Raw genomic sequence first — 23,370 nt, forward strand, 5'->3', positions numbered from 1 at the left:
TCTGTTCGCAGTTAGTTCTGGCTGTGGGAAGGGGCTCCACCACTCTCCGCACTGGGGCTGAGTCCAAGCAACATGTGGTGCCCCAGAGTGCCCAGAACTACCTGAGCCCTCCGCCCCCTTTCCACTGGTGGCGACAGAGCAACTGATTGGGTATGCAAGAACTGCCCCCTCCCAACTGCAGAAGCTACTTCTGCCCAGCCAGGTGCTTGGGGTAGCAGGCTGGCCCAGGAGGTGACCATGACGTGTCCCCGCCCACGGCCTGGTTCTACCTGCAGTGCCACAAAGGCCCTTCTGGGCTCACCCTAGTCTGAATTTTAAGAAAAATGAGAAACAACCCAACCCTGATCTTGCAATTTCAGAAACAACAATGTCCAGACTGACCCACTGCGGCAATCTCACCGTACCCCATACAGGGAAAAAACGAATCCTAGCCCTCAGGCCTGGGTCGTGTCTCTTGCTATTTTGAGTTGCAAATTAGCGAGGCATGAGTCCTTTGCCTTTTTAAAAAAAAAAACAACAGTTTAAAATCTCCCCCCTTTTAAAATGAAAATGGAGTAGGACCTGTAAGGAGGGGAGGGACATCCCCTTTGGAGACGGGAGAGCCCGTGGGGGTAGCAGAGCTGCCTTTGAATGCATTGCCAGCATCTGGATACTACCCAGAATCAAGACGGATGCGCCTGCATCGGGGCCTCCGTGACTCTTGCAGGATCTTGCGCAATTTTGAAGTGTATGTAACATTAGTGTTCACAGCCTCACTGCTGCTGTTTACATGGCTATGGCTGTCAGGCAATCCTTGCAATGGCTCCCTTGCTGATTTCACCAGCTCAATTACAGCTGAGTTTATGTTATTAGACTATTAAAACAAGGATTTATTCTCACTGTTGTCAACCAACAGTAATTCTTACACCAAGTTAATCCAGAGTATTTTTTTAAATAGATACATGTGGCCAGATTGTCAGCCAGCTTAAATCACTGAAGCTACACCGATTTCAATGGAGCTGTGTTGGTTTACAGCAGTTGAGGGTCTGGCCCATGCATGGAGTCCATTGTTCATACGGGGCCAGCTAAATCCTGTGTAAAAATATTTAGCAGCTCAGAACCAAGCCCAGAATGGGGGCGTAAGGACTGGGTCCGTGATGTAAGTGTCTGCACACAAAACTTGTGGATGTTCGGTCTAGCTGTCTCTTGGCTTGCTCCTTAGCTTTTGTCAAGGGCAATATTTAAAAAACAAACTCCGTAATTTTTAAAATAAGTGGCATTCAGCAGGAGCATGCAGATAGGAGCCTGAAGTGTTTCAGGGATACTGAGCCCATCGAAGTGGATACGATTATGTTAATAGCCAAGATGACTGCATTTTTGCTGCCCCTATGGTCCTCCCTCTGAATGGTCCTGCGCTGTGCACTGCAGTGCCCAAACCCAAGGACAATGGACCTGCCAGAAGTCATCAGTTCCTAGCTTATCCTGCAGGCAAATCCCTCTGAGTTAACCCTTTGATACAGAGGCTGGATTTGCCAGCACTTTATCTGCTACCAATGGAATTTCCATATGCCAGCAGGTTCTGGTTGCTGCCCCCTTCTCTGACGACAGTGCCTCCCCCGACTTTATCCAGACTATGTGTGCTGTGTCTTCTCCCTGCTGTGTCTTCTCCCTCCTCCCTTCTCCCTCCTTGAAAGCCCATTTATGTCACTTGCCATTTAACTAGTCATTAGCACCAGCAAAACCCATCCACCAAGCGCTTCCCTCCCCCACACTCCACTGGTACCCTCCCCCGGGCTTGGCAATCACACGCAAGTGAGAGTCTACCAGTCAGTTCCAGAGTCTGCTCAGGTAGATGCCAACGTTCATGTTCCAGCCACAGGCCTCAAGAACATGGCATTCGTGGCCAGATTTTCAGTGCTCAGGTCCCATTAAGAGCTGAGGAAACTTTGGGCTTTGAAAATAGCCCACCAAAGTCAAGGTCAGTTTGTCTCCTCAACAAGGGTCATTTTTAATTAAAAACACACACACACACACACACACACAAAGAAGCCTTTGCCAGTGTGCCTTTTGAACACGCTTCCCTCAGCGGCACAAAATGGCTCCTCCTTCAGCTAGAACTAGATTTTTTTAAAATAAAATTTAGGCTAAAATTGCCTGTTTTGTCTAAGTCCATCCCAGGTGTTAACTATTGACCTGAAATCTCTTCTAACTCGGGGTTCTTTTCCCTTAGTATGAATTCAAAGCAAAGAACATCAAGAAGAAGAAAGTGAGCATCATCGTTTCTGTGGACGGAGTGAAGGTGATTCTGCGCAAGAAGCAGAAGGTGAGACTTCACACCGAACGTGTCTAAGGGATTAGCCATGGCTGGATCAGAACCCAAAGTCCAGCAAGCCCAGTGTCCTGTCAGCCAGTGGCCAGGATCAGCTGCTTCAGAGAAAGCTGTAAGAACCTCACAGTCGCCAGATGTGGGATAATCCATCTCCCACATTAGGTCTCATCCTAATCTCTAGTCGTTAGAGATCGGTTTAAATGCCGAAGCACAAGATTTAGTATCCCTGCCAAAATTTGTGCAATTATGGAAACTGAGGGTGCTCTGCTGTCCATATAAATGTCCAGTCCCTCTTTGACTCTTGTGAAGTTGTGGCCTCATTTGGCTGCCATCCGTGTGTTTGTTTCCTACAAAGGAGCTTTTTGTATGTGGTGTGAAGATAGTCGGGTAAGTGAGTGGGGGGGGCGGAGGGAGGGGTTTGCACTGCCTGGAGTCGGCACTTTAGCTGCTTAGTGGGAAATTCTGACAAGAGTGAAGGATTCTGTGAGGCCAAACCAGATTAATTTTGCAAACAGGCTTTTCTGTGAGGCCAGGGCTGTGTCCAAGTGCTAGAGCTGCTCACAATGGTTCTGGGGGAGCAGAATTTTGATGAAAAATGACCTTTCTTGAAAGAATTTTCACCAAAAAAACCCCGTTTTCTAAATTTTCCATCAGAAACAATTGACTGAAAAATGGTTTTGACAGTTGAAACTGTTGGGTGGTGGAGAGGGGTGTGGGTTTTGTTTTGTTTTTTTCTTTTACCAAAACAAACAATTCTCAAAGGAAGTTTCAACAAAAATTATTTAAACAAAATTTCCCATAAAAAATAATTAGCGGGTTTTTGACCAGCTCCACTAAGCACCTTGCAGACATTAATACCTTAATGAGCTAATCCTCCACACGCTGGTAGGGCAGGAATTACCATTATCCCCATTTCACAGATGGGGAACTGAGGAATCGAGATGAAATGATTTGCCCATGATCACACATGAACTTTGAGGTAGAGCTGGGAATTGCACCTAAATCTCCTAAATTCTAGTCAGTCCAGTGCCAAACCTGCCCTTCCTCTGTCTGTGTGATAACCGAATTCTAGCTTACGACCATTTTTCAAGCCTGCGGGAGGGCTAAATGGTCCAAAGTGTGCACTTACATCTGAGCCACCAGCTTTTCTTCAGCCAAATGACTGTCACTAAAATATTCAAATCCTGGCCTAGATTCTGGTTGAGGTAAAACCCACTGTTCTCCTTGGGTTCGCATTATAAACAGTTCATCAGGCAGAGCAGTGTGGCTTCAGCTCCTAAGGTCTGTCATTCCTTTTTTCTCTTCCCTGCTTACAGAGAAAAGAATGGACTTGGGACGAGAGTAAGATGTTAGTGATGCACGATCCTGTCTACAGGTAGGCTGCGGAGGGTTGCGCCAGCTAGCTTTAGAGGCAACCAATCAAATGTAATAGGATGCATTCAGCATGGCTTTTATGTGCCAAATTATTGCCTAGCCACAGTTGTGCTTCCCAAAGGCCTGTGTTAAATTAACGAGGTGGCTACATTACTTAAGAAAGGAATTCTGATTCCCTATGTTTTTGGAGAATGCCTCCGCCCTTTAGGAAAATGTTAGTTTAAAATAGATACGTGTTATTTGTGTTAGAAGAGGAGGGTGACTGAAGACCATTGTTCTTAGGTGCTAAGAACAATTAGTTGTGATGCAGACTGAATTAAGGAAAAATCCACCCCGTTTCCCCTTCTAACCTAGCCTCGGTGCTCTCTGCCGTGTGCTCCCAAAGACAGCCTTTGTTAATCGTCCTGTCTAGCATGGACAGGATAGGGTGAGGAAACTGACCCATACGAAGGCTGGTACAATAACAGTGCCCTTCCCTACAGTCTGTCCCAAGATCTCCAAGCGTTTGCAGGCAGAAAGCTCCCCCAGGAGGCAGGTGTTTTCCACGCTTTACAGATGGAGGGCGGGGACTTCAGTGATTAACCCCTCTCCCCACATCAAATCAGCGGCAGAGCTGGGATTAGAAACCAGCGCTCCTGTCTGCTAGGTGGCTGTTCTAACCACTGCACCACAATGGTCCGTCTGGTCTGGGCATGTGACCACGGCCAGATACAGTCACATGGTTTTAAAGCCAGTGGGATTCTTTGGTCTATGGAGAACGGGTGTGTGGGTGCAGGCTGCCTTTTGGCTATGGATGCATCAGCAAGAGGCAGGGAAGACTGAAGGGAGAGACCGGGGGACTGGAGCAGCCCCTTTGTCCATTAGTTCTTTGTGACCGCAGCCTAGGCTGCGCCTGGCTCTGAGGGGTTAACACTTGTACTGGGGCTGAACAAACGGAGCTCCTGCTGGAGGGTTTCCATCCCAGAGGATAAAGAGTTAATGCTGGGTGGGATGAACCCCCCCAGCTAAGAGCAGACCCTTTCTGTACAATGGGACAAGAAGAGATGACGGGTGAATCCACAGCTTGTCATCAGGCTCGGGGAGAGCCTGAAGGTACTGTACACACTCACTGCCTGGCGGGCATACAGTGGAAATTGTCATAGAGATTTGGGCCATTGTGCTTGGCAGGAGAGCAGCATTTCTTCCCCAGGAGCCAAACGTGGTCCAGTTCTCAATCCCCAGGCAGAGCTACAATACAACACCTGGGCAGCTATTCAACGACAGGGGATTGGAACACACGGGGAAAGGGGTGTCCTTTGATTGCCTCTGACACTGGTAACTGAATCTCAGATTAATCTCTTGAAAGGACTAAAAGCAATCACTTGCCATCCCCACCCCAGCCATATGTCAGGTGGGCAGACTAGACTCGATAGTGAACATCTCTGAATTCTGGTGTGTGAGCTGTCTCTCGATTCTGGCTGCCTTAGGACATATGGAATTCCTTCCTGGAATTCCTTCCTCCCCGGCAGCCATAATGATGCTAGGTAATCTATAAAACTAACTTTCTAAAGGCCCTAAATTGGTTCAGGCTGTTAAATCTGTTAAGCCAGTAATTGCATCGTTAGAGCAAAGCCCACAGCACTAGGAGCTCAGATACCTACATTTTACATCCAGGGAATGGTGGGGAAGAGTTTCCAAGAGGCACCATTGATATTTGTCTTATTCTTGTCCCTCTCCCTTCTGGCATTCTTAAAGGAGACGGGTCTGTGTGCCAAAGGGAGAGGGTAATTTCAGTAGACTCTCTAGAAAGGAGCTTGATTGTTACTAAAATAATCTTGAAAGAAGACAACTTGCTTATTACAGGGCCGAGTCCATGTTCTTGATAATTGTCCTGATTGCGGATTCAAGGCAGAATTCAAAGACAGAGAACTGGAGGGGGAAGGAGAAACATGCGCCCGTCTCCCTCATTCACAGCTGAAATTACTCAGTGCATTTTTACCCAATGAAATAACTGTGGGGAATAAAATGGACAAAAATTTGAGTGGAAAAAACTGTAATGTGGTCTTTGGAAATGGATTTTGTCAGGTGGAGGATGGGAAGGAGCCAGGGTTAACAGGGGTAGGGGAGGTAAAGGGGGGACTGAAAATCCCTTGAGCTGGGAATGGGGTGGAGATTGAATTCAGCATCCTTTGCAGAAGCATCAGAAGGAAGCTGGCTTCTGTATTGTACCATCTGCCTGTCATTAATGATAATAGGCCTATGCTACCACTTTCTGCCTTGTAGGCTAGGACAAACTAGCTAATGGCTTTTGACGTGGCTCGTTGCAGAGTGTGTTTCCCAAACTGCGGTGGGTTCCTGGACTTAGGAACCCCTGCCCTGAAACTGCCCCTGCCAGGCAGGTGGTCATCTGTGGTCGTTCTTGACACTGGCCTGCTCTCCGGTTGAAAGGGCGCTGGCTCCTTGTCCAGTGTGTGGCAGAGCTCCCTCAGCTGTCGAGGGCTGAGGCAGAACAGGTGAACACGTGGAGGCTAATGGCTGAAGGTTAAAAGAGGAAGGGCTATTTCTGCTACCATAGCAGAGCAAAATGCAGACTGTTCCTGTTCCCTTTGATGTGACAGGAAGGGCCCGAAACACCCCCTGTAACTTCCTAGCCCAGATGTCACTGGGCTGACTGAGTGCTAGGCACAATGTGACTTTAGATGTTAGAACACCCGGTGCGGCAGCTGGAGACTAGATTCACTGTCAGGAGCTAGGGAGATGCTTGGTCTCTAATGCTGTAGCTTTTTAGAGTTTGTACCCGCTTTAGAAACAGGTGATTTCTCTCAGACATGCAAAGTGCCATCTTACTAGCTGCTCGCTGGCCTTGCTAATTGTGGAAGGAAAGAGGAATCTCTCTTCCAGACCCGTGGGGCTGTTCCTATTTTTCCTTTGCCCCGGGATCCTTTTGACTAGCCGCTCTGTGCCTGATCCTGACTTTGGATGGTTTGATTCCCGTGTCCCGTTTGCTATACTGGAATCTAGATTTTTGCCACGCTTAGTGTCTCTGATTCACTCTGTGTCTTTTCTAACTAGAATCTTCTACGTGTCGCACGACTCGCAGGACCTAAAGATTTTCAGTTACATTGCAAGGGATGGCGCCAACAACTCCTTCAGATGCAACGTTTTCAAATCCAAAAAGAAGGTGCGGTGGGTCATTTGCAGTGACTAGCTTTTCAGAGGCGTGTATCCTTTGTAACGGTCTGGGTTATCCCGGGAGGAAACCCCCCCCCCATCCCCAATCCCTGATGGGTACTTGGCAGAGCGAAGGGGCAAGTGAGTCTTGCTGAGAATTCATCCTGGATTTTACCCGGAGAACTAAGGACATATTGTAGGGTTAATTATCCCATTTATAGCAGACTACTAGGGATGCTGAACAACATCGGTAGGCTCATTAACTTTGGCTTAAACGTATCTCCATCCCGACTAACGCTTCCCAATGCAGTGGCTGCAGAAGTTAAAGTTTATCCAACTCAGGCTTGCCTGCACTCCCCCAAACTCTCTCTAGCAGACAATCGTACAGTGCAGCTCTAGGAAGGACACTGCCCCAGCCCCTTCACACAGATAACTGTCCAGAGGACGCTCCAGACCTAGCAAACCAAGGAATAAAGTCTGTCAGGGAGCCAGGAGTAAAACTCCATTGTCTGGGGAGACAATGGCACAAAGGGATGTAGAATTATCTGTGCAGAGAATTGGGAGCTCCAGTCAGAGGCAGCTGCATTTCAAAACGGGAAGTGATTAGTGCTGCTCTAGTCCCTATTATCTGATGCCTCCTAAATACCGCTGCCCCAGAGCAGCCTTATGGAGGTTCCTGGGGCCTGCATGCTGCTAAGTGTGCCTAGAAGGCTCCCCTTTGGGCAGGGGGGAGTTTGGCTCTCCAGGCGGGCCCAGGCTCTGTTTTGGGATGTGGAGGGATGGTTCCCCATCAGCAGAGCCGTGGTGGGAAGCAGGGAATAGCAGGAGTCTCCTGGGAATGGCTGGTTTCTGCTCCGTGATATAACCTGTGGCAAAGCTCCTGCTCCAAAGGGCTCTAACCATCTGCTCCCCAGAGCCAGGCCATGCGGGTGGTGCGGACAGTGGGCCAGGCCTTCGAGGTGTGTCACAAGCTGAGCCTGCAGCACGCACTGCAGAACGCGGATGGACAGGCGGACGGCGCCAGTGACAAGTCTGTGGAAGAGCAGCCTCTAGAAGGTGACAGCTCCCCGGGGACACCTGCAGAGCCCCCTCCCGAGGCAGCTGGCGCACTGGGTGCTCTCGGGTGGGGGACAGTCTCTGGTGATGCATCGCTGTCTTGGTGCTAACCCTGACCATGGGTTATGTCCGCAGCTGGGCTCACGGCCCAGAGACCGTGCATTTTACAGACTCTGCTGCTCCAGCCCCTTCAGTGCAACGAAGCAGAGTGCCTTAAAAACATCCAGAGGAGGGAAGTATCCCCCATGTGGACACAGCCCTGAGGGGCTGAGGACTTGGCCCAGCCCCGTGCTGCACTGACCCCCCCAAGGCACTTTTCCTGTCCGTTAACTTTGCTCCAACACGTGGAGATGGCTAAGGAAAGCCAAACTAGTCTTTAGCTGCTCTCCCTTCTCCTGCCAGCCCGGCCCTGCCACTCAGTCTCCTTGCTCTGATCTGCTCGCATTTTGGTTCCTTCATTTGTTTTACTCTCACCCTTGAAGTTCACCAGCAGGGGGGAGCCAAGATCGTGGATGTCGATGAGGCTGACGTGGACTCCGATGGCATCGGTCTGTCTGAGAGGGGCGCTGAAGAGCTGCCCTCCCCCATGGGGGAGCTGGGCATCCTGAAATCCGGACAGAGCTGTCAGGTAATAACGGGCGGAGCTGGGGGGAATTTGATAGTGACGCCCATTCGCTGATATGACGCATTTTCTTCTGGGGGTTCATTCCACAGCCTCGCTCAGGAGGGCAGTTCACAGCAACAGCAGTCACGGGACGCTAAACTGCCTTCGTTTCAGCATGTCCCTGGGCAGAAAGCCAGCAGGACAGCCCCTTCCTTTGAAAGCTGCAGTAGAGAGGCAGGTCAGGTAGCCACCTGTCCAGGCTTCCCCAGCTCCATCCTACACGCTGCATATCTTGCCTGCAGGGCATGCACTGTCCGGCAGATCTGAGGCTCCATTAATGTCTCTAAAGCATCCTGATAGAGGACTGTTCCTGTAGGACTTGCTATACAGAATGTAATTCCCCATTGGCTCACTGCAGCTGGTCACTGGGAAGTGAAGAGGAGCAACAAACAGGGAATGCAGCAACTGCAAACAGCTGGCCTTCCAGGGTGGGTTTGCATCATTAACCTGTGGAACTTGCTGCCACAAGATATCACTAAGGCCAAGAGCTCAGCCGGTTTTTAAAAGGGGTTAGATTTTTGTGTGGCTAAAGAGAACACCCCACACTGTTAATGTTAAACAGGACAAAAACTAAGGACTATAAATCCTCATTCTTTAGGCAATAAGATGTCCAACTAACTGATATAATTTAGGAAAAAGCTTCCCCTGTAAGCAGATTATTCTGCAGTTGTCCAGTCTGGTTTTCTTGCACCTTGCTCTGAAGAATCAAGTACTGGTCACTGTTGGAAAAAGGATACCAGGCTGGATGGACCACATCTGATCTGCTATGGGAATTCCTGTGTCCCTTTCCTAGCCCAGTTGCTAAATAGTGGTGTCCAGAGAGGTGCTGGAGACAGCTGTGTCGCAGTGTTGAACTCACACAGTGACTATGTTGCTATTAAACTGACATAATGTATAATGAAAAACTGAGCCGAAGATTTGTTTCGGTGAGCATTTCCTGGCTGACTGAAATGCTCACATCACTTGCTGAGTCTGGCTGAAAGTGACTAGTGAAACAGATGAAAATGGGATGTGTGTCATTGGCTTGGACTGCAGGTATTTCCAAGGGTTTGGCTTCCAAAGGTGATCTGTCTGAATGACTGATATCCAGAACTGGCCCTAGTCCAGCTGGGCACTGGAGCACCTGCAGCTGCTTGCATTGCGCCAGCCAAGGGAAGGAAATGAATTTTAAATGCAAATTTTTAGGGCGAGTGGGACTGGTTGGCCATGGCTCCATGCACTTCCCCAGGACAGAGTGGGTTAGTGGGAGCTGCCGCAGGCTGACAAGACTGGCTTCTCTCTACAGGGAGGTCACTTTTTCTTCCCAGGTGGAATGCGATTTTGTTTTACACCCTTGACTTGCAGGTGTCCCACTAGAGAGGCGCTGTGGAAATCCTTCGTAGCCAAGAGAGGAATGGCACCGCCCCCCCGGCTCCCTGAAGGGTACATTAGAGAGCCCGATCTGAACCGCCTCCCAGTAGAGAATGCGCAAACACATCGTGTAGCCCAACGCTGTCACTCCCACCCTGCCTGGAAGCTCCTGGGCCAGAGCCATGCATTGGCGTGGGCCTCCTCTTCCTAAAAGTGGAGAAGCTTCGCCAGTCTGTAATGCCATCGCGTCAACTTCCCTAGTGATTGTAGCAGGGTCCCTCCCAGGAGCACCAGCTCACTGCCACACGTGGTGTGTTGGTGGTTAGCAGCACGTGGCTCGTTCCCCTCCGTGGAGAGCATGTGCTGTTTGAGGCATCGCTGTCTGGGGGTACTGCTGCCCACTGAAGACACCCTGGAGTTTTTCACAGGAGTAATGGTGTTAACCTCAGGCCTTGCTAAATGAGGTATTCCCTCTGAGAGCTACATTCTGTCTCTTTACATTCTTCCTCCACCTTTCCTGGGCTGTGACAATCACCTCCTGCCTCACGCATTGCTGCGTGCTCGACACCCGTGGCCACTGCGTAGTCGCAGTGTGTCATCGGGGGGGACCCTCACAGCCTGTGCAGGGCTGGCTTCTTTGCTAAAGCCTTGGGAGCCATGGGGATGAAAGGTGCCGCCGAGCAATGAGGGGACGCCCTCTCTTACCCGGCTGCAAGTTGACAGCTCTGGTTCTCAATCATCAATGAACTTCTCCCCTCTAAATCTGGGTTTCCTTTCGGAGGGCACCCAATGGGCTAAACCTGACGGTATTTTGTTAGTGGTCCATTTGACTAGGGTTAAAAAGAGTGACCCTAGAGTGCTGTGTCCAGAGAACCAAGCTTTAATTGATTGCTTTGAAGAGTGAGCCACTCCGCAGTGTATAAACAAGGGCTGATTTAGGACGGTGAGGCAGGAGAGCATTAACCCAGGGGGCTAGGGTTTAAGTGAGAGAGAGAGAGAGTGTGAGTGTAAAACTCCTGTGGGTTCTGAAACTGCCCAGCACGAGAGAGGGAAATTCACCTCCATTCACCTATGAGCCAGAAAGGCAGCTCTGAAATCAGTCACATTTACTCTCCAGTGTCATTTTAATTTCCAGTGAACTGACAGGGGTGGGGCTTGGGTCTCTGAGGTTTACTGGAAGGGGAGGAAGCCTGCTTTGCTTAATTATTAATGTTGTCTGCCTGCAGTGTCTTAATACACTAACGGATCTGGCTCAAGTCCATCTGCTATCATTCACTTTAATGGAGGCAAACGTTTCTGGCTGCCAAACAGCAAAATTCCTAGTATCTGTCGGTGATTCTGGGCAGCTGGAGCATTTTGGAGACTAGCTCCCATTGGGTGTTTGCTGGGAGATTCAAGCCACTTTCTGCCACTGCTTCCCAGTAGGGGAAGGTACCAGGGGACGTAAACCCTGCATTCCTATTCTGAGCGCCACATAAACACACATGCACACAGGGATATTACTCATTGCAAGTGGTGTCACTGGAAAACGTACTCCCTTTGGAGCCGGGAGAGCGGGTGGATACACATGTACAGCGCCAAACACCAGGATCCTGTTCTTGCTTCAGCACATTGTTCAACATACTGAAGGCCTCGTCCACACTAGGGTTTTCAAGTGTCAGTAGCCAGGCACTGGTGCAAACCCCAACTATGAATAAGCAGAACCGTTTTAAGCTGCATAGTACATCAGTGCAGTGCTGCTGGGGTACGCTGCACCGGTGCAAAGAGTAGCTTTGCCTGCCTACGCTAGGGAGCAGGACCAACGACTCTAGCCAGAGCCCACCCTCCATGGTAAACAAGGCCTAAGTCTCAGCAACAGCTGATCTGGGAACTGCTATACTCGTGTCACTAAGCCCGTTTCTTTGTGCCCAGGATGCCGAAAACTGCTCCATCTACCCCTCTGTGTCCCAGCAACTGCTGAGTGCAAGCAGCCCCTGCTCCTCTGCCTCGGCAGCCCCCCTGGCATCTCAGCACTGCCTGCAGCTCCTCCAGCATCAGCTACTGCAGCAGCAGCAGCAGACCCAGGTGGCTGTGGCACAGGTAAGGGGCTCCGCAGCCCTGTTTCGGGGTGGGATCACACACACACACTCTCTCTCCACTTACTGACCTTTGACTGGCAACCATTTCCTCTGCCTTGTTCGAGGTTCCTTTTCCTACTAGCCCAGCTGAATTAGCCCTTGGATAACTCAAGCCCTACACTGCTCCTTGCTCTGTTCCCTGGCTGGGGCCCCTGGGAGTCTTGCAGAGCAATCCGGGGTGGAACGTGGCCCTTAGCGTCTGAACTGAGGCACAGTCTCTCCTTCTCCCCCTCCAGCAAAAAAAAAAAAAAAAAAAGGTCCATGTCAGAGGTGGGTCTAGAACCCAGAAGTCATAATTAAGGCTACGATTTAGTCACGGAGGCCATGGCAGTCACGGACTACATGACTTCATAGAATCGTAGACTTTAAGGTCAGAAGGGACCATTATGATAGTCTAGTCTGACCTCCTGCATAACGCACGCCACAGAATCTCACCCACCCACTCCTGTAACAAACCTCTCACCTATGTCTGAGCTATTGAAGTCCTCAAATCGTGGTTTAAAGACTTCAAGGTGCAGAGAATCCTCCAGCAAGTGACCCGTGCCCCACGCTGCAGAGGAAGGCGAAAAACCCCCAGGGCCTCTGCCAATCTGCCCTGGAGGAAAATTCCTTTCCGACCCCAAATATGGTGATAGCTAAACCCTGAGCATGTGGGCAAGACTCGCCAGCCAGCCACCCAGGAAAGAATTCTTTGTAGTAACTCAGATCCCACACCATCTAACGTCCCATCACTGGCCGTAGGGCATATCTACCGCTAATAGTCGAAGATCAATTAATTGCCAAAATTAGGCTATCCCATCATATCATCCCATCCATAAACGTATCAAGCTTAGTGTTGAAGCCAGATATGTCTTTTGCCCCCACTTTACTGGACCTCCGTGACTTCTTCAGCTTCAGCTGGAGCCAGGGCTACGTTCTTCACACAGCCCCGCGGTGGGGGCCGCCACCGGGGCCATGAGCCCCTGCCCTGCGGCTTGTAGTGGGGGCTGCAGCTGGAGCTGTGCACCTCTGCCGCAGCTTGTACGGTCAGTTTTAGTAAAAGTCACGGGCTCCATGAATTTTTGTTTGTTGCCCGTGACCTGTCCGTGACTTTTACCAAAAATAACCATGACAAAATTTTAGCCTTAGTCATAATCCCCAACTAGCTGCTGTACCAGGGGGCTGCTCTTTTTTTAAACCTATCGTTATTTTCTTAATCCAGCCAGTACTTGATGGGCAGGGACCACCTTCCAGAACCTACTCACCTAAACCAACAAGGTGGGGACTAGGCTCCATTGGAGGGGCTCTGGCATGGCCCATCGGGGGAGGGGATAGCTTTAGCTCAGAAGGAAGAGTCCCAGCTCTTACCTTTGCATCGTTATTCCACAGCACGTTCCCCTACGTATGGCGGGCAGACGGTCAGCCCCACAGCAGCCGTCGCATCACAACCGTCTCAGCCACTCGGCCTGACACCACAGCCGCCAGGCGGGGGTCAATGAGTTTGCCTGGTTTCGGCTGCTGACAGAGAAAGACAGGGCCAGAGCAGCCTCGTCTACCCTGGGTGTGCAAATATGCATCTCACTGTTAGCTTCGGGGGGTGGGTATGTACATGGAGGGGACAAGGTATTGCAGGGGGGCTGACTACAGCCTGCAGAAGCTGCCTCTGTGGGGCCGAACTGTCCCGGAGCCTCTGGAATTCCCAGGCCCTCAGACATATTTCATTGTGGATTTCCTTCCTTTTGTAGGGGGAAGGGAGATAAAGGAGGGCTTCCCTGCAGGGGAGCAGCCAGTTCCTGTGGAAGCAACTCCTGCGATGTGCTACGTTCCTATAGCACAAAGGGCTTTGCAACCTCCGTGCATGCTGCCCCACTGACATGCAGCCGCCCGTGGGGTGGGCCCTAGTTCACTGCACAGCCGGAGTGAGGGGGCCGTTTTGGACAAGAGCACGCCCCCGCTTCCAAAGAATCTGCCCTGGGATATTTAGGGGTCACACAGGGCCCTGGTTTTTAAGGTGGCAGTGACCTATGCTGCATGAAGTGCACAGTGGGAGTATCTGTTCTGAAGGCAGAGCTCACCCAGCTGAGACCAGACCCTGGGCTGTCAGAAAGAGAGGGGGAGACCTGAGGAGAAAGAACAGACTCAAGTTTGTCAAAAAAAAAAAGATCCTAGCCAAATTACAGAAACTTTCCCACTCTGCAGACTCGGACTGGGGTTGGGAGAGAGATTCATACAGAAGGGAGCCAGGGTGCAGGTCTGGGTTGTTGCTGTGCACCCCTGGAGCTGCGGGTAGCGTAGCTGCGGCCTGGCCATTCCCCAGGAGAAGGTGATGTATCGGCGTCTCCTGACCCTGCAGGTGCAGCTGCTGAAAGACCAGCTGGCTGCCGAAACAGCCGCCCGCATCGAGGCTCAGGCCCGGGTGCGCCAGCTGCTGCTGACCAACCGCGACCTGCTGCAGCATGTCTCCCTGCTGGTGAAGCAGCTGAAGGAGCTGGAGATCAAGGTGCAGCACAGACAGCCAGGTAGGAGGGCGTGGGGGGGGTGCTTATAGAGCCTCCCGACAGTGGTGGGGCTGAGAGGCCGGGACATCTCTCCAGCCCACAGCCAGGGGGAGCTGCTGAGAACATCCCAACTCGACTCCTACAGGCAGATGCTGAGAGCGAAGGAGAGGACAGTGCTCTCATTAGGGGCACTCCAGGGCATGGGGACTCTGGCCACAGAGCCCTCCCCAGCCCACAAGCTCATCCAGCCCAGAGCCCCAGCGTTTCCCTGAGTCAGCCCAGGAAGCAAACGCTGCTGGGACCGAGCTGGCTCCAGCCATGAATTGCTCTAATCCAGCACCCTCCCCGCCACGGTGGTTTTGCCCTGCCCCAGCATGGGCTGCAGCGCGGCATAGCACCGAATCAGGGCAGAGGGCTCTTTGCCGGCTCCCTGCCAGGGCCCAGTTCTGCCCAGTAGCCTGAGCAGTGATGGCGCTGGTGACACTTTGGCCTGGATGAGAATTTGCTGCTTGTTGGTGGGGAAACGTCTGCTCCCATTTCCAGCCCCTGTGTATGGGGCTGCAGCTCTTGGCGGGGACTGGACCCTGCTGCAGGCAGCCTCCGGTAACCCCCCTCCTTCTCTGCCAGGCCAGCCCCTGCCTTTGCCCGGTTTATGGAATACACCTGTTCTTGGTAGGGTGGCAGGCTGCTATGGAGAATCCCCACCTCCACCCCTCATGAGCATCTGGTGCTGAGCAAGGCAGGGAGGCCGCTCCGAGTTCCAGCCAGCCTTTGGTGCAGGCAGGGGGGTGTTAACATGGGAGATGAAAGGTGCCCCTGTGCACTGCAATATGGGTACGCCAATCCCCGAGGAGCCCGCTGGAGAGGAGAAGTTCTGACCCCGTTTCATAGATGGGGAATGGAGGGAGTCTGGTCAGACGTCAGGATGGGAACCAAATGCCAGACCTCAGCCTCTCCACCCTGGGCCTAGCCCCACGGTCGTTCCAAGGCCAATTCCACTGCTTCACACGGCAGCTCCTCAGGCCTGAGACGACCACGGGCCTTCAGTGCTTGTGAGCGGCACTGGGTTGGCAGTTCCGGAGACTGCTGGCCTCTGTCCACAGAGCAGAGCGAGCTCCCATCTGCCCTGCCCGTGTACACCATCCCGACCCCGAGGGCAGGGCAGCTCAGCCTGCACATCCTCCAGCCAGGGCCATGCAGTCCCTGCGGCTGGCAGTTGGTTGTGGGTTTGTTATTTTATGCTGCAGACAGGTGGCTGCTGCAAACTGAGACCCAACGCAGCTCACAGAGCCTCTGACCATCCCCAGAAGGGCTAATGGCAGAGAGCGTGGTGGGGGACACGTGCAAAGCCAACTCTGGCCCCAGGCAGCCATCCTCTCTCCCTCTCCCCATGCAGGAGGAGGGGAGCGGGCCTGGCTAGCTGGGGCTGGAGCCTGTGCTGGCTTTGGACCGGGGCTGCTCTCATCTCCCTGTGCCAGCAGAGGCCCATGCCTTCAGTGATAGGGGCCAAGGCCGCCAAGCCCCCTCTCTCCCCGCCCCACCTTTGCTGGGCCTGACCGGGCCCTGAGGGGAGCGGCTGGGCCCCGGGGAAGCGTCACGGCTAGGGGCTGGTAACACTTTACCCAGGCTGCTTCTCTTTGCCTTGGCAGTTGACAGATCCTTGCAGAACCTGTCCCTGGCTCAGTCCCTGTCTCTGAACCTGAAGAACCATTACAGCCTGGAACTCAACCTGCCCTCCACCTCCACCCCAGCCAGTGTCCTGGGCAGCCCGCTGGCCCCTGGCTCGCTGGCCACTAGTGCCTCCTACCTCAACCTCCTGAGCCTGGAGAAAGGCAGCAGGGGCCCTACTGCCACGGACGGGGACGAGCACCTGGTGGTGCTGGAGGGGCAGGATGGTCTCCACCGGCAGGTGGAGGGCTCCGAGGTCAGCGACCAGGCTCTGCTCAATGGTGGCGGCAGGCAGAAGGCAGGCGACCCGAGCAGCAGAGCAGAGGACGAGAGGTAGGTCGGTCTCCCAGTTCCCCCCAGCTGGTTAACAGCCACCCACACTTAGTCCGAGGCAGTGGGAGGAGCAGGGACCCTCCCCCACTTGCTGGCTGCTCCGTTCAGCGCAGAGTCTGGGCCAGTGGCCTTGGCAAGCCCGGGGGCTGGGCCAGGCCACACTCCCCGGTAGCCTGCAATGGAGAAAGGCAGGCGAGTCTTGCCCAGGGGCCAGGCAGCTGTGACCACCCACGAGCGCTGGGGGCTGTGGAGCACAACTTAACCCAAAAAGGAACAGGAAGAGGACAGGGTGAGCATTCCTGGCTCCTTCACACCGGCCCCTGCGGGCACGGCTGGAGCTTCCCTGTCTCTGCACAGAGCTGGGGACAGCGGGGGTGGGGCTCAGTCCCGAGCCTGCTTCCCCCTCACACTGCCCCCATGGCCCCAGGAGCGACCAGGGGGCTGGGCAGGAGGTGCTGCAGGTCCCCCCTGTCCCCCGATGTAGCTACCGTAGGGTTGCGAGAAGGCAGCTGGCCTCTGAGATCTCTTGCAGCTGAGCCCAGAGCCTCAGCAGAGACGTGCTTAGACACGAACATCTCTTTGCTCTGTGCTCTCAAGGTTGCAGCAGCCCATCCCTAAGCTCAACCCGCCCCCAGCCATCCTGCGGAAGAGGTCGAGCAAGACCTCCCCGAGCCTGGAGGTGGAACCCAAGCCTGAGAACGCTGCTCCCACGACGCTGCCCAGCCCCAGTGCATCCAGTCTCACCAACGTCACCACCTGCTCGCTCGCCAGCTCGGAGTTCGAGTCGGACGTCAGGACTCCTGCCCCCGGCACAGAGCTCTTCCCCAACCCGGGGGCCCGGCCAGCATGGGGCAAGGACAGGACTGGCAAGAACAGCCATGCTTCCCCCATGTCTGGCACCTGCCATCTTTCAGAAGAGGCCCCTGCACCTGGAGACATGGCTAGCAAGAACCCAGTGAGAGACCCGGCAGACATGGCCTGCCCCATGGACAGCACCTTGCTGTTCTCCTCCGCAGGCACCAAAACATGCTTACACATCAGCTTCTCGGAGGATGAGCTGCTGCAGAATGAGGTGGATGAGGTCATGGGGCTCAGCAGGGTCCCTGCTTAGCCTCCCAGTTAGCTGGCAGGTGCCATCACTACCCGATGTTAGAATTTAGATTGGCACAGACCTCAGGGTAACTAGAGTTCTTAGTACTTAGCCCAGGAAGCAGGTTGCTTCCCCTGGCTTTTCTGCAACACGTAGCAGCTAGGCTGGCTTTGTAGCACCCTCTCCAACAGGCTGCTGGGTGCTACAGGACGAGGCCGGGTTAGTCCAAGCCCCCTGGAGCCCCCCAAGTGGTCACAGGCCGTGGGCTGCAGACATTGGCTTGGAGAGCAATGCTACAACCATCCTCCAAGCCCTCTGGTGGCCGAGGGCCTCTCCTCGTCCAGCCGGCCTGCCACGGGCACAGTCCAGTGACGCACACGCAGCAGGGTACCCCTCTGAAACGCTGCCCCGCTGCTCTAGAAGGGCGCTGCTCCTTTGCTGCCATGACTCTCCCTGCCCCAGTCATGGTCGGCTGCTGTGTCTGCCGGACAGCGCCATCCTCCGCCCATGGAGCGCCACGCCCCAACCTGCCATTCCCACTGCTCTCCGGCTGGGATGCGCCAGGGCTGCTGCCCCACTGAACTGGCTGTGGGGCCAGGGCAGGTGACGCTTGTTTACCCTGGCCAGAGGAGGCCAGTCTGTGTTTGCTCCCTTGCTGCTAAGCCCAGCTGGGGCCCAGATCTAGCCTCCCCCGCTTCACCAGCACTGGTGTCTGACGTGTGACAAGCAGCGTTCCCCCAAACTGTGCGATAGGAGTCTCTCGGCTGGGGGGTATTAGATACTGCCTAGCGAGCCCCAAACAGAACAGGGGCCCAGAGGAGAGGGGCACAAGTGCAAATCCTCCGATGCTCCACTCCTGACCACTTGGGAATTGAATCAGCTTTAATATGTATTAGCTGCTTGAACAGGAAACTCTGCAGCGATAGGGCTGGGAGCAGGATGGGGTGCTGGCAGGCTCTTTGAAATGCCCAAGGCAGCCCCAGCTGCGAAGGGGGAGACTTGGCTGGAGAATACCCTTGGAAGCGGTCCGTGCAGCACTATGACCCTGGGTTGATTGACAATCCAAGTCCACCGGTCTCCCCAAAGCAATCTGCATCTGACGGGGACAGACAGGTCCAGGATGTGGACCTGTTACGCTGGTTCCAGGGGTCTGCTCCCTTCTCATACTGATCCCCATTGGCTAACGGGACACGAAGAACAGCTGCTGTTTGGTAGGGGCATAAATAGCTGGGTACAGACTAATCCAGCCACTGTTACCAAGGCCTGAGAGTTCACTGTATCCCCCCTAGTAGGGATTGGGACCATCCCTTATAGAGGCCACTGCACTGGCTTCCAGACCCAAGCCATCTAAGGGTTTGATTGGGAGGGCTGCTGATGCTAAAAATCCATTGCTAGCCACTTCCCCCACCCCGAGGCCCTCCTGGGAATGGAGGGGCAGGAGCCACCTGGTTTCATGTGTAGTATGGCCACCAGACCCTCCCAGCCTTGCAGCCCAGCTTGTATGCATGTGACGGGGGCTGTGCATCCTACTGGGGACAGCGAGGGGCTTCTTCCTGCGCCCTGGGGAGTCTGCTCTGAGCACCTCACCCTGCAGCATTGGCTTCCAGCGTCCCTGCTGCACACTGTGGAAGCGACTCCTACTCATCGAGCTCGGCCGTGTTCCCGCTGACTGCTGCATGGGAGGAACTCAGTGCTCTCCTCTGAGTGCCCATGCCAGGGTAGCTCGGAAGGGGGGGCCGCTCGCCCAGGCAGGTCAGTAGTGGGTCGTTCCACCCCCCAGCCACAGGCATGTAGGAGCTGTGCTCTGATGTGCAAACAGCTGCTTTGTTGCACATTCTGACCATGGGGGGAGGGATTGGTCTGAGGTTTGGGCGGTTTGCCAGGTTATGGATCAGTTTTGAGGAGTAATGAAATGTGGGGGGCGGGGGTTGGGGGCTGCCCATAATGTTCATGCTGTGAACTCTGGGGGAGCTTTGCTGCAAAGGGGTAACCTAGGCCCAGGGCCGTGTTAGGTGCAGTTTAGACAAGGTGGGGTTAAGCAGATATACCCCCACCCCCGACTGCATGGTGAAAGCTTCTGTAGGTTGGAGTAAGGGAAGGGGGCAGGCTGCAGGTGGACGGGCCGTGCAGCGTGGGGCAAAATGCAGCTCTGGGCAGAGGAGTCAGAGCAAGGCTTCGCTACCACTTCGCGCTCCCAAGGGCTAGGCACCACAGGGGCCCTCCTTTAGGCTGGAGGGAGACTCGCATGGTGCCAGCCTTGGGCTGTCTGTGCCCAGGGTGATGCTGCCCTGGCTGAGGACGTGCGGGGTGGATGGCGAATGTGTTGAACCTTGGGCTGGAGGGTGGCTTGCGGGAGATCAGCAGAGGGGAGGACTAAGAGGGGCGGCTGTTGAGTTAGATCCAGGGGATGGATCGGCCCGCACAGCTTTGGTGATGCGTGGACTCTGCTGCCTGTCACCAAGGACCAGGCCAGCTCCAGCTGGGATGTATTTCAGTCCGCTAGGAAACACACGGACCTTGTGGTGGGACAACAGAGAGGTAGGCGGTTTGTTACTGGACTTGGAAGACGATAAATGCTGTGTTCTGCTCTCCCGGCGCCGTGGGATTTCCATGCAGCGCCCTGTTGCCGGACAAGCGGACGGGAGCCGGTGCTGTAATTACAGATTAGTTTTCCACTGGTGCGTGTGCCTGGTGTGTTTGTTTATTTTAAATACCAGGGCCCCGAAAGCCCCTCGTTCCACGCTGGGGGCTCCGTGCTGGGCACAGGGGATCTGCCCGCTGGGACTCCGGCCCCGAGAAGCAAGGACGGAGCCCCCCGTCCCCATGTAAACCGGCAGCGTCACTGGGGTCGTGTCTACCCCAGCAGAGCGGCACTTTATCGCCGTGTACCAACCCCCACCTCCCACCCCACGCCCCAGGTGACACACGTCAGCCCGGTACAAAGTCAGCTGTGCCAGCTTGTGGGGTCTACCGTAGGAACGGCGCGGCCAGAGCAGCCGTGGGGTTGGGTCACCTCTCGTCCCGCCCCTCGCCCCAGCCCAGCAGAGCTGTGGCAGCCGAAGGCTGCAGCATAAACCTGGCCTTGAATGGGGTAGGCCGGAGTCGCGCTTGGGCCACGTCCAGTGCAGACGCTGCAGGGAGCGTGGTCCATGGCCCCTAGCGCCTTACAGCCTCATGGTGCTATGCCGGCAAAGGGCAGGCCTGGTGCGTCACCTTGTGGTGACAATTGGTATCACACTCGGCAAAAGCACGCACACAAAAGACCCCGGGCCCTCCCCGGCTCAGGGTGGCCGGAGGCTGCAAGCTACATCATGGGTCCTCAGAGCATGGCTCAGCAGGGACGGGGGTAGCTTAGACGGGGCTGGTGGCAGCGTGCAGTGGGCTGAACGGCTGGGGAGCAAGCTGCTCTCCCTCTCTCTGACACCAAGGGACCCACAAAGAGCCCTGGGGGGGGAGGGGTGTAGGTGGATGATTTTGGAAACAAATCCTGCAGGTTAAAGCCAGCCCATTTTCTACCCTATCAATCTCCCCCAACTCCACCCTGGTTCCTGCTCATGGCTTGAGCTTGCCACAAAGCTGCTGCTCCTGGCTAGGCCCGTGCCCTGCTTCGAGCAGGGGTCGTGCAGGCTCTCTCGAGTGACAGGCCTACATTTTTGTTATTGTTACCTTGGCGACCTACCTTTGGTGAGGGCTGCAGGCCCAGCAGAGATGGCTGGGTACCCGAGCATGAGCGCACAGCCCACGGCGCAGGCTAAGAGGTCAATACGGGGCAGGATGTGCAGCGAGGTGACCTGCCTACGCCCAGGGAAGTGCAAGGCCAAAAACGACGAGCCAGCCAGTTCCACAACTGTCCCACTCTCAGCACTACACCCTTGCTCTCCCCCCAGCAGAGAGGGGTCTACAGCAGTCTGCCAGTCCCTCCGAGTGAGCACAGCTCTGTCCTGGAGCATGGACTGATCCCAGGCCAGCGTCAGCTGGAGTGAAATACCTGGTCTATTTCAGCAGACTCCACCTCGGCTCTGAATTCATGCGAAGTCCACTCAATGGGCAACGCCTGGGTCTGGTGCATTAGACAACGCCTGGAGAACTGCTGTGGCCCATTGGTAGTCCCAGGCGAGGGAATCACATGCCAATTGCAGGCCTCATTTTGACATGTCCATAGTTTGTGGTGAGCCAGAGTAGGAGGTTCTGAAGTCCTAAGGGGCATAAGTGCACCGAAGGCTTATGTGCTGTTGACAACCTGCCTCCCCTGCTGAATGTGACTCCAGCCTCCTTCCATAAAGGGCCGGCGGCCCCTGGCTCCAACCCTTCCAAGAGCCGTTTTCAGTTTATTGGCAATAAAAATGACGTGGAACTTTGTCAGATTCACTTTGGCTCCTTTCTCATACGCAGTCATTGACAAACGGTTTTTGCAACTGGAACAGCCAGCACCGGTTCTCCCAGGCTGCCTGCTGATCTGCTCCCTAATGCAGAACATCCCGTGAGATCTGGGCACAAAAAGCTTGTCGCCCTGGTACTTTCCCTCCTTAGCAATGGCGCATAATCAGGACAAGCGTTCCCGGGCTACCTTGCTGGGGTAATTTCCTCCTGCGATTAGCCTGAGGGGGAGGGACTTCATGCCACTGTCTGTTCCCCACATTCTTATGCCCCCACTTCCAAACACCAGCATGATTCAGAGCGAGTCCCTGCAGCGGGGGGAGGCAGTTTGCTAACTGCCTTAAATGGTCCCAACTCCACCGCAATCCCACCCAGTCTGTCTCTTAGACAGAGAATGGGTTTTCCTACACACCACCACTAGGGGTCAGCCAAACTTCATTTTCCTCCACTCCCTCTCCCTAGAGACACTGACAGGCTCTGTGTGGCCATGGGTTGTAGTCACACAAGCAGAGCCACCGGGGTGCGTGCCTGCCGGGGTGTGCATCGGGGCCAGCTCCCTGCAGAGACGTGCTGCATGTCCCACGGGGCCTCCTCCCCAGCGCTAAGGCACCAGCCTAGCAATAAACAGTGGGGGCCACCAACCAACCAGGGCAGACCAGGCCTAGGAACGAATGCACTTAGGCTCTTCCGGCCCCCGCAACCCTAACCCCGCGAGGGCTGCTGCTTTGGGGAGCCCTTGAGGTTACTGCTCTCTAGGCCACTGCAGTACGGAGTACGAGCTGGTTCTCCAGCACGTCTCCCCATCAGAGATGCTGCCTGCAAGGCCTGGGCCCTGGAGCATGAGCCTGTCCGGAGAACAGTCGGGCTGCACACAGCACGGGGAGGCCTGCTGGAACCCTTGACCAAGTGGCCCGCTCAGTGAAGGGACGAGGCCGTGCCCCCTTCCCGGAGGTCTCAGACTAGGGCTGGCCCGCGGCGGTGCAGGGGGGAGCTGGCTGGGCTGTACCAGCGCTGCTGGAAGAGCTGCCTCTGGGCAAGCAAGGAGGGCAGGCTGGAGAACAGAGAATAGCAACGACCCTGTGTTAAAAAGGACGTTCTCGTACTGCACCCAGCGCCGGGCTGGCCCAGGACAGCATCACCACCTCACCCCTCCTTGGATATCACTGTCTGGACGAGTTGCCCAGGCCTGCCGCCCAGCACCAGCGCTTTGCCTGCTGCCCAAAGGGACAGGGCAGGAGCAACAGGGGGTTGGGAGTTTGCTCAGCCTGAATAGCAGCAGCCACTCTCCCAGCTGGACCCTGAGTTCCACGGAGCAGGGCCCTGCCTTGTAGGTTTGGCAAGTGCAGGCCGCCTCCTTCTAGATCTTCACACTGTGCCCATCACCGTGGGCTCTGGGTGCCTCAATC

The 23,370-nt window shown here is 54.6% G+C and overlaps 1 protein-coding gene across 2 annotated transcripts in view; it reads left to right on the top strand.

The window, feature by feature from the left end:
- Positions 1–20,268, top strand: part of LOC140899126 (carboxyl-terminal PDZ ligand of neuronal nitric oxide synthase protein) — a 61,071-nt gene extending 40,803 nt beyond the window's left edge. For both annotated transcript variants that reach the window (XM_073314013.2, XM_073314012.2), the window contains 9 exons: positions 2,210–2,302; positions 3,625–3,683; positions 6,734–6,842; positions 7,747–7,888; positions 8,371–8,516; positions 11,814–11,981; positions 14,352–14,517; positions 16,146–16,497; positions 17,095–20,268. In XM_073314013.2, coding sequence (XP_073170114.1) covers positions 2,210–2,302; positions 3,625–3,683; positions 6,734–6,842; positions 7,747–7,888; positions 8,371–8,516; positions 11,814–11,981; positions 14,352–14,517; positions 16,146–16,497; positions 17,095–17,608 — 1,749 coding nt within the window. In that variant the 3' untranslated portion in view covers positions 17,609–20,268. The remainder of the gene's footprint in view (positions 1–2,209; positions 2,303–3,624; positions 3,684–6,733; positions 6,843–7,746; positions 7,889–8,370; positions 8,517–11,813; positions 11,982–14,351; positions 14,518–16,145; positions 16,498–17,094) is intronic.
- The last annotated feature ends 3,102 nt before the right edge of the window (positions 20,269–23,370 follow it).

This window comes from Lepidochelys kempii, chromosome 16 (assembly GCF_965140285.1).
Source record: "Lepidochelys kempii isolate rLepKem1 chromosome 16, rLepKem1.hap1, whole genome shotgun sequence".
NCBI classification, from domain to species: Eukaryota; Metazoa; Chordata; order Testudines; family Cheloniidae; genus Lepidochelys; species Lepidochelys kempii.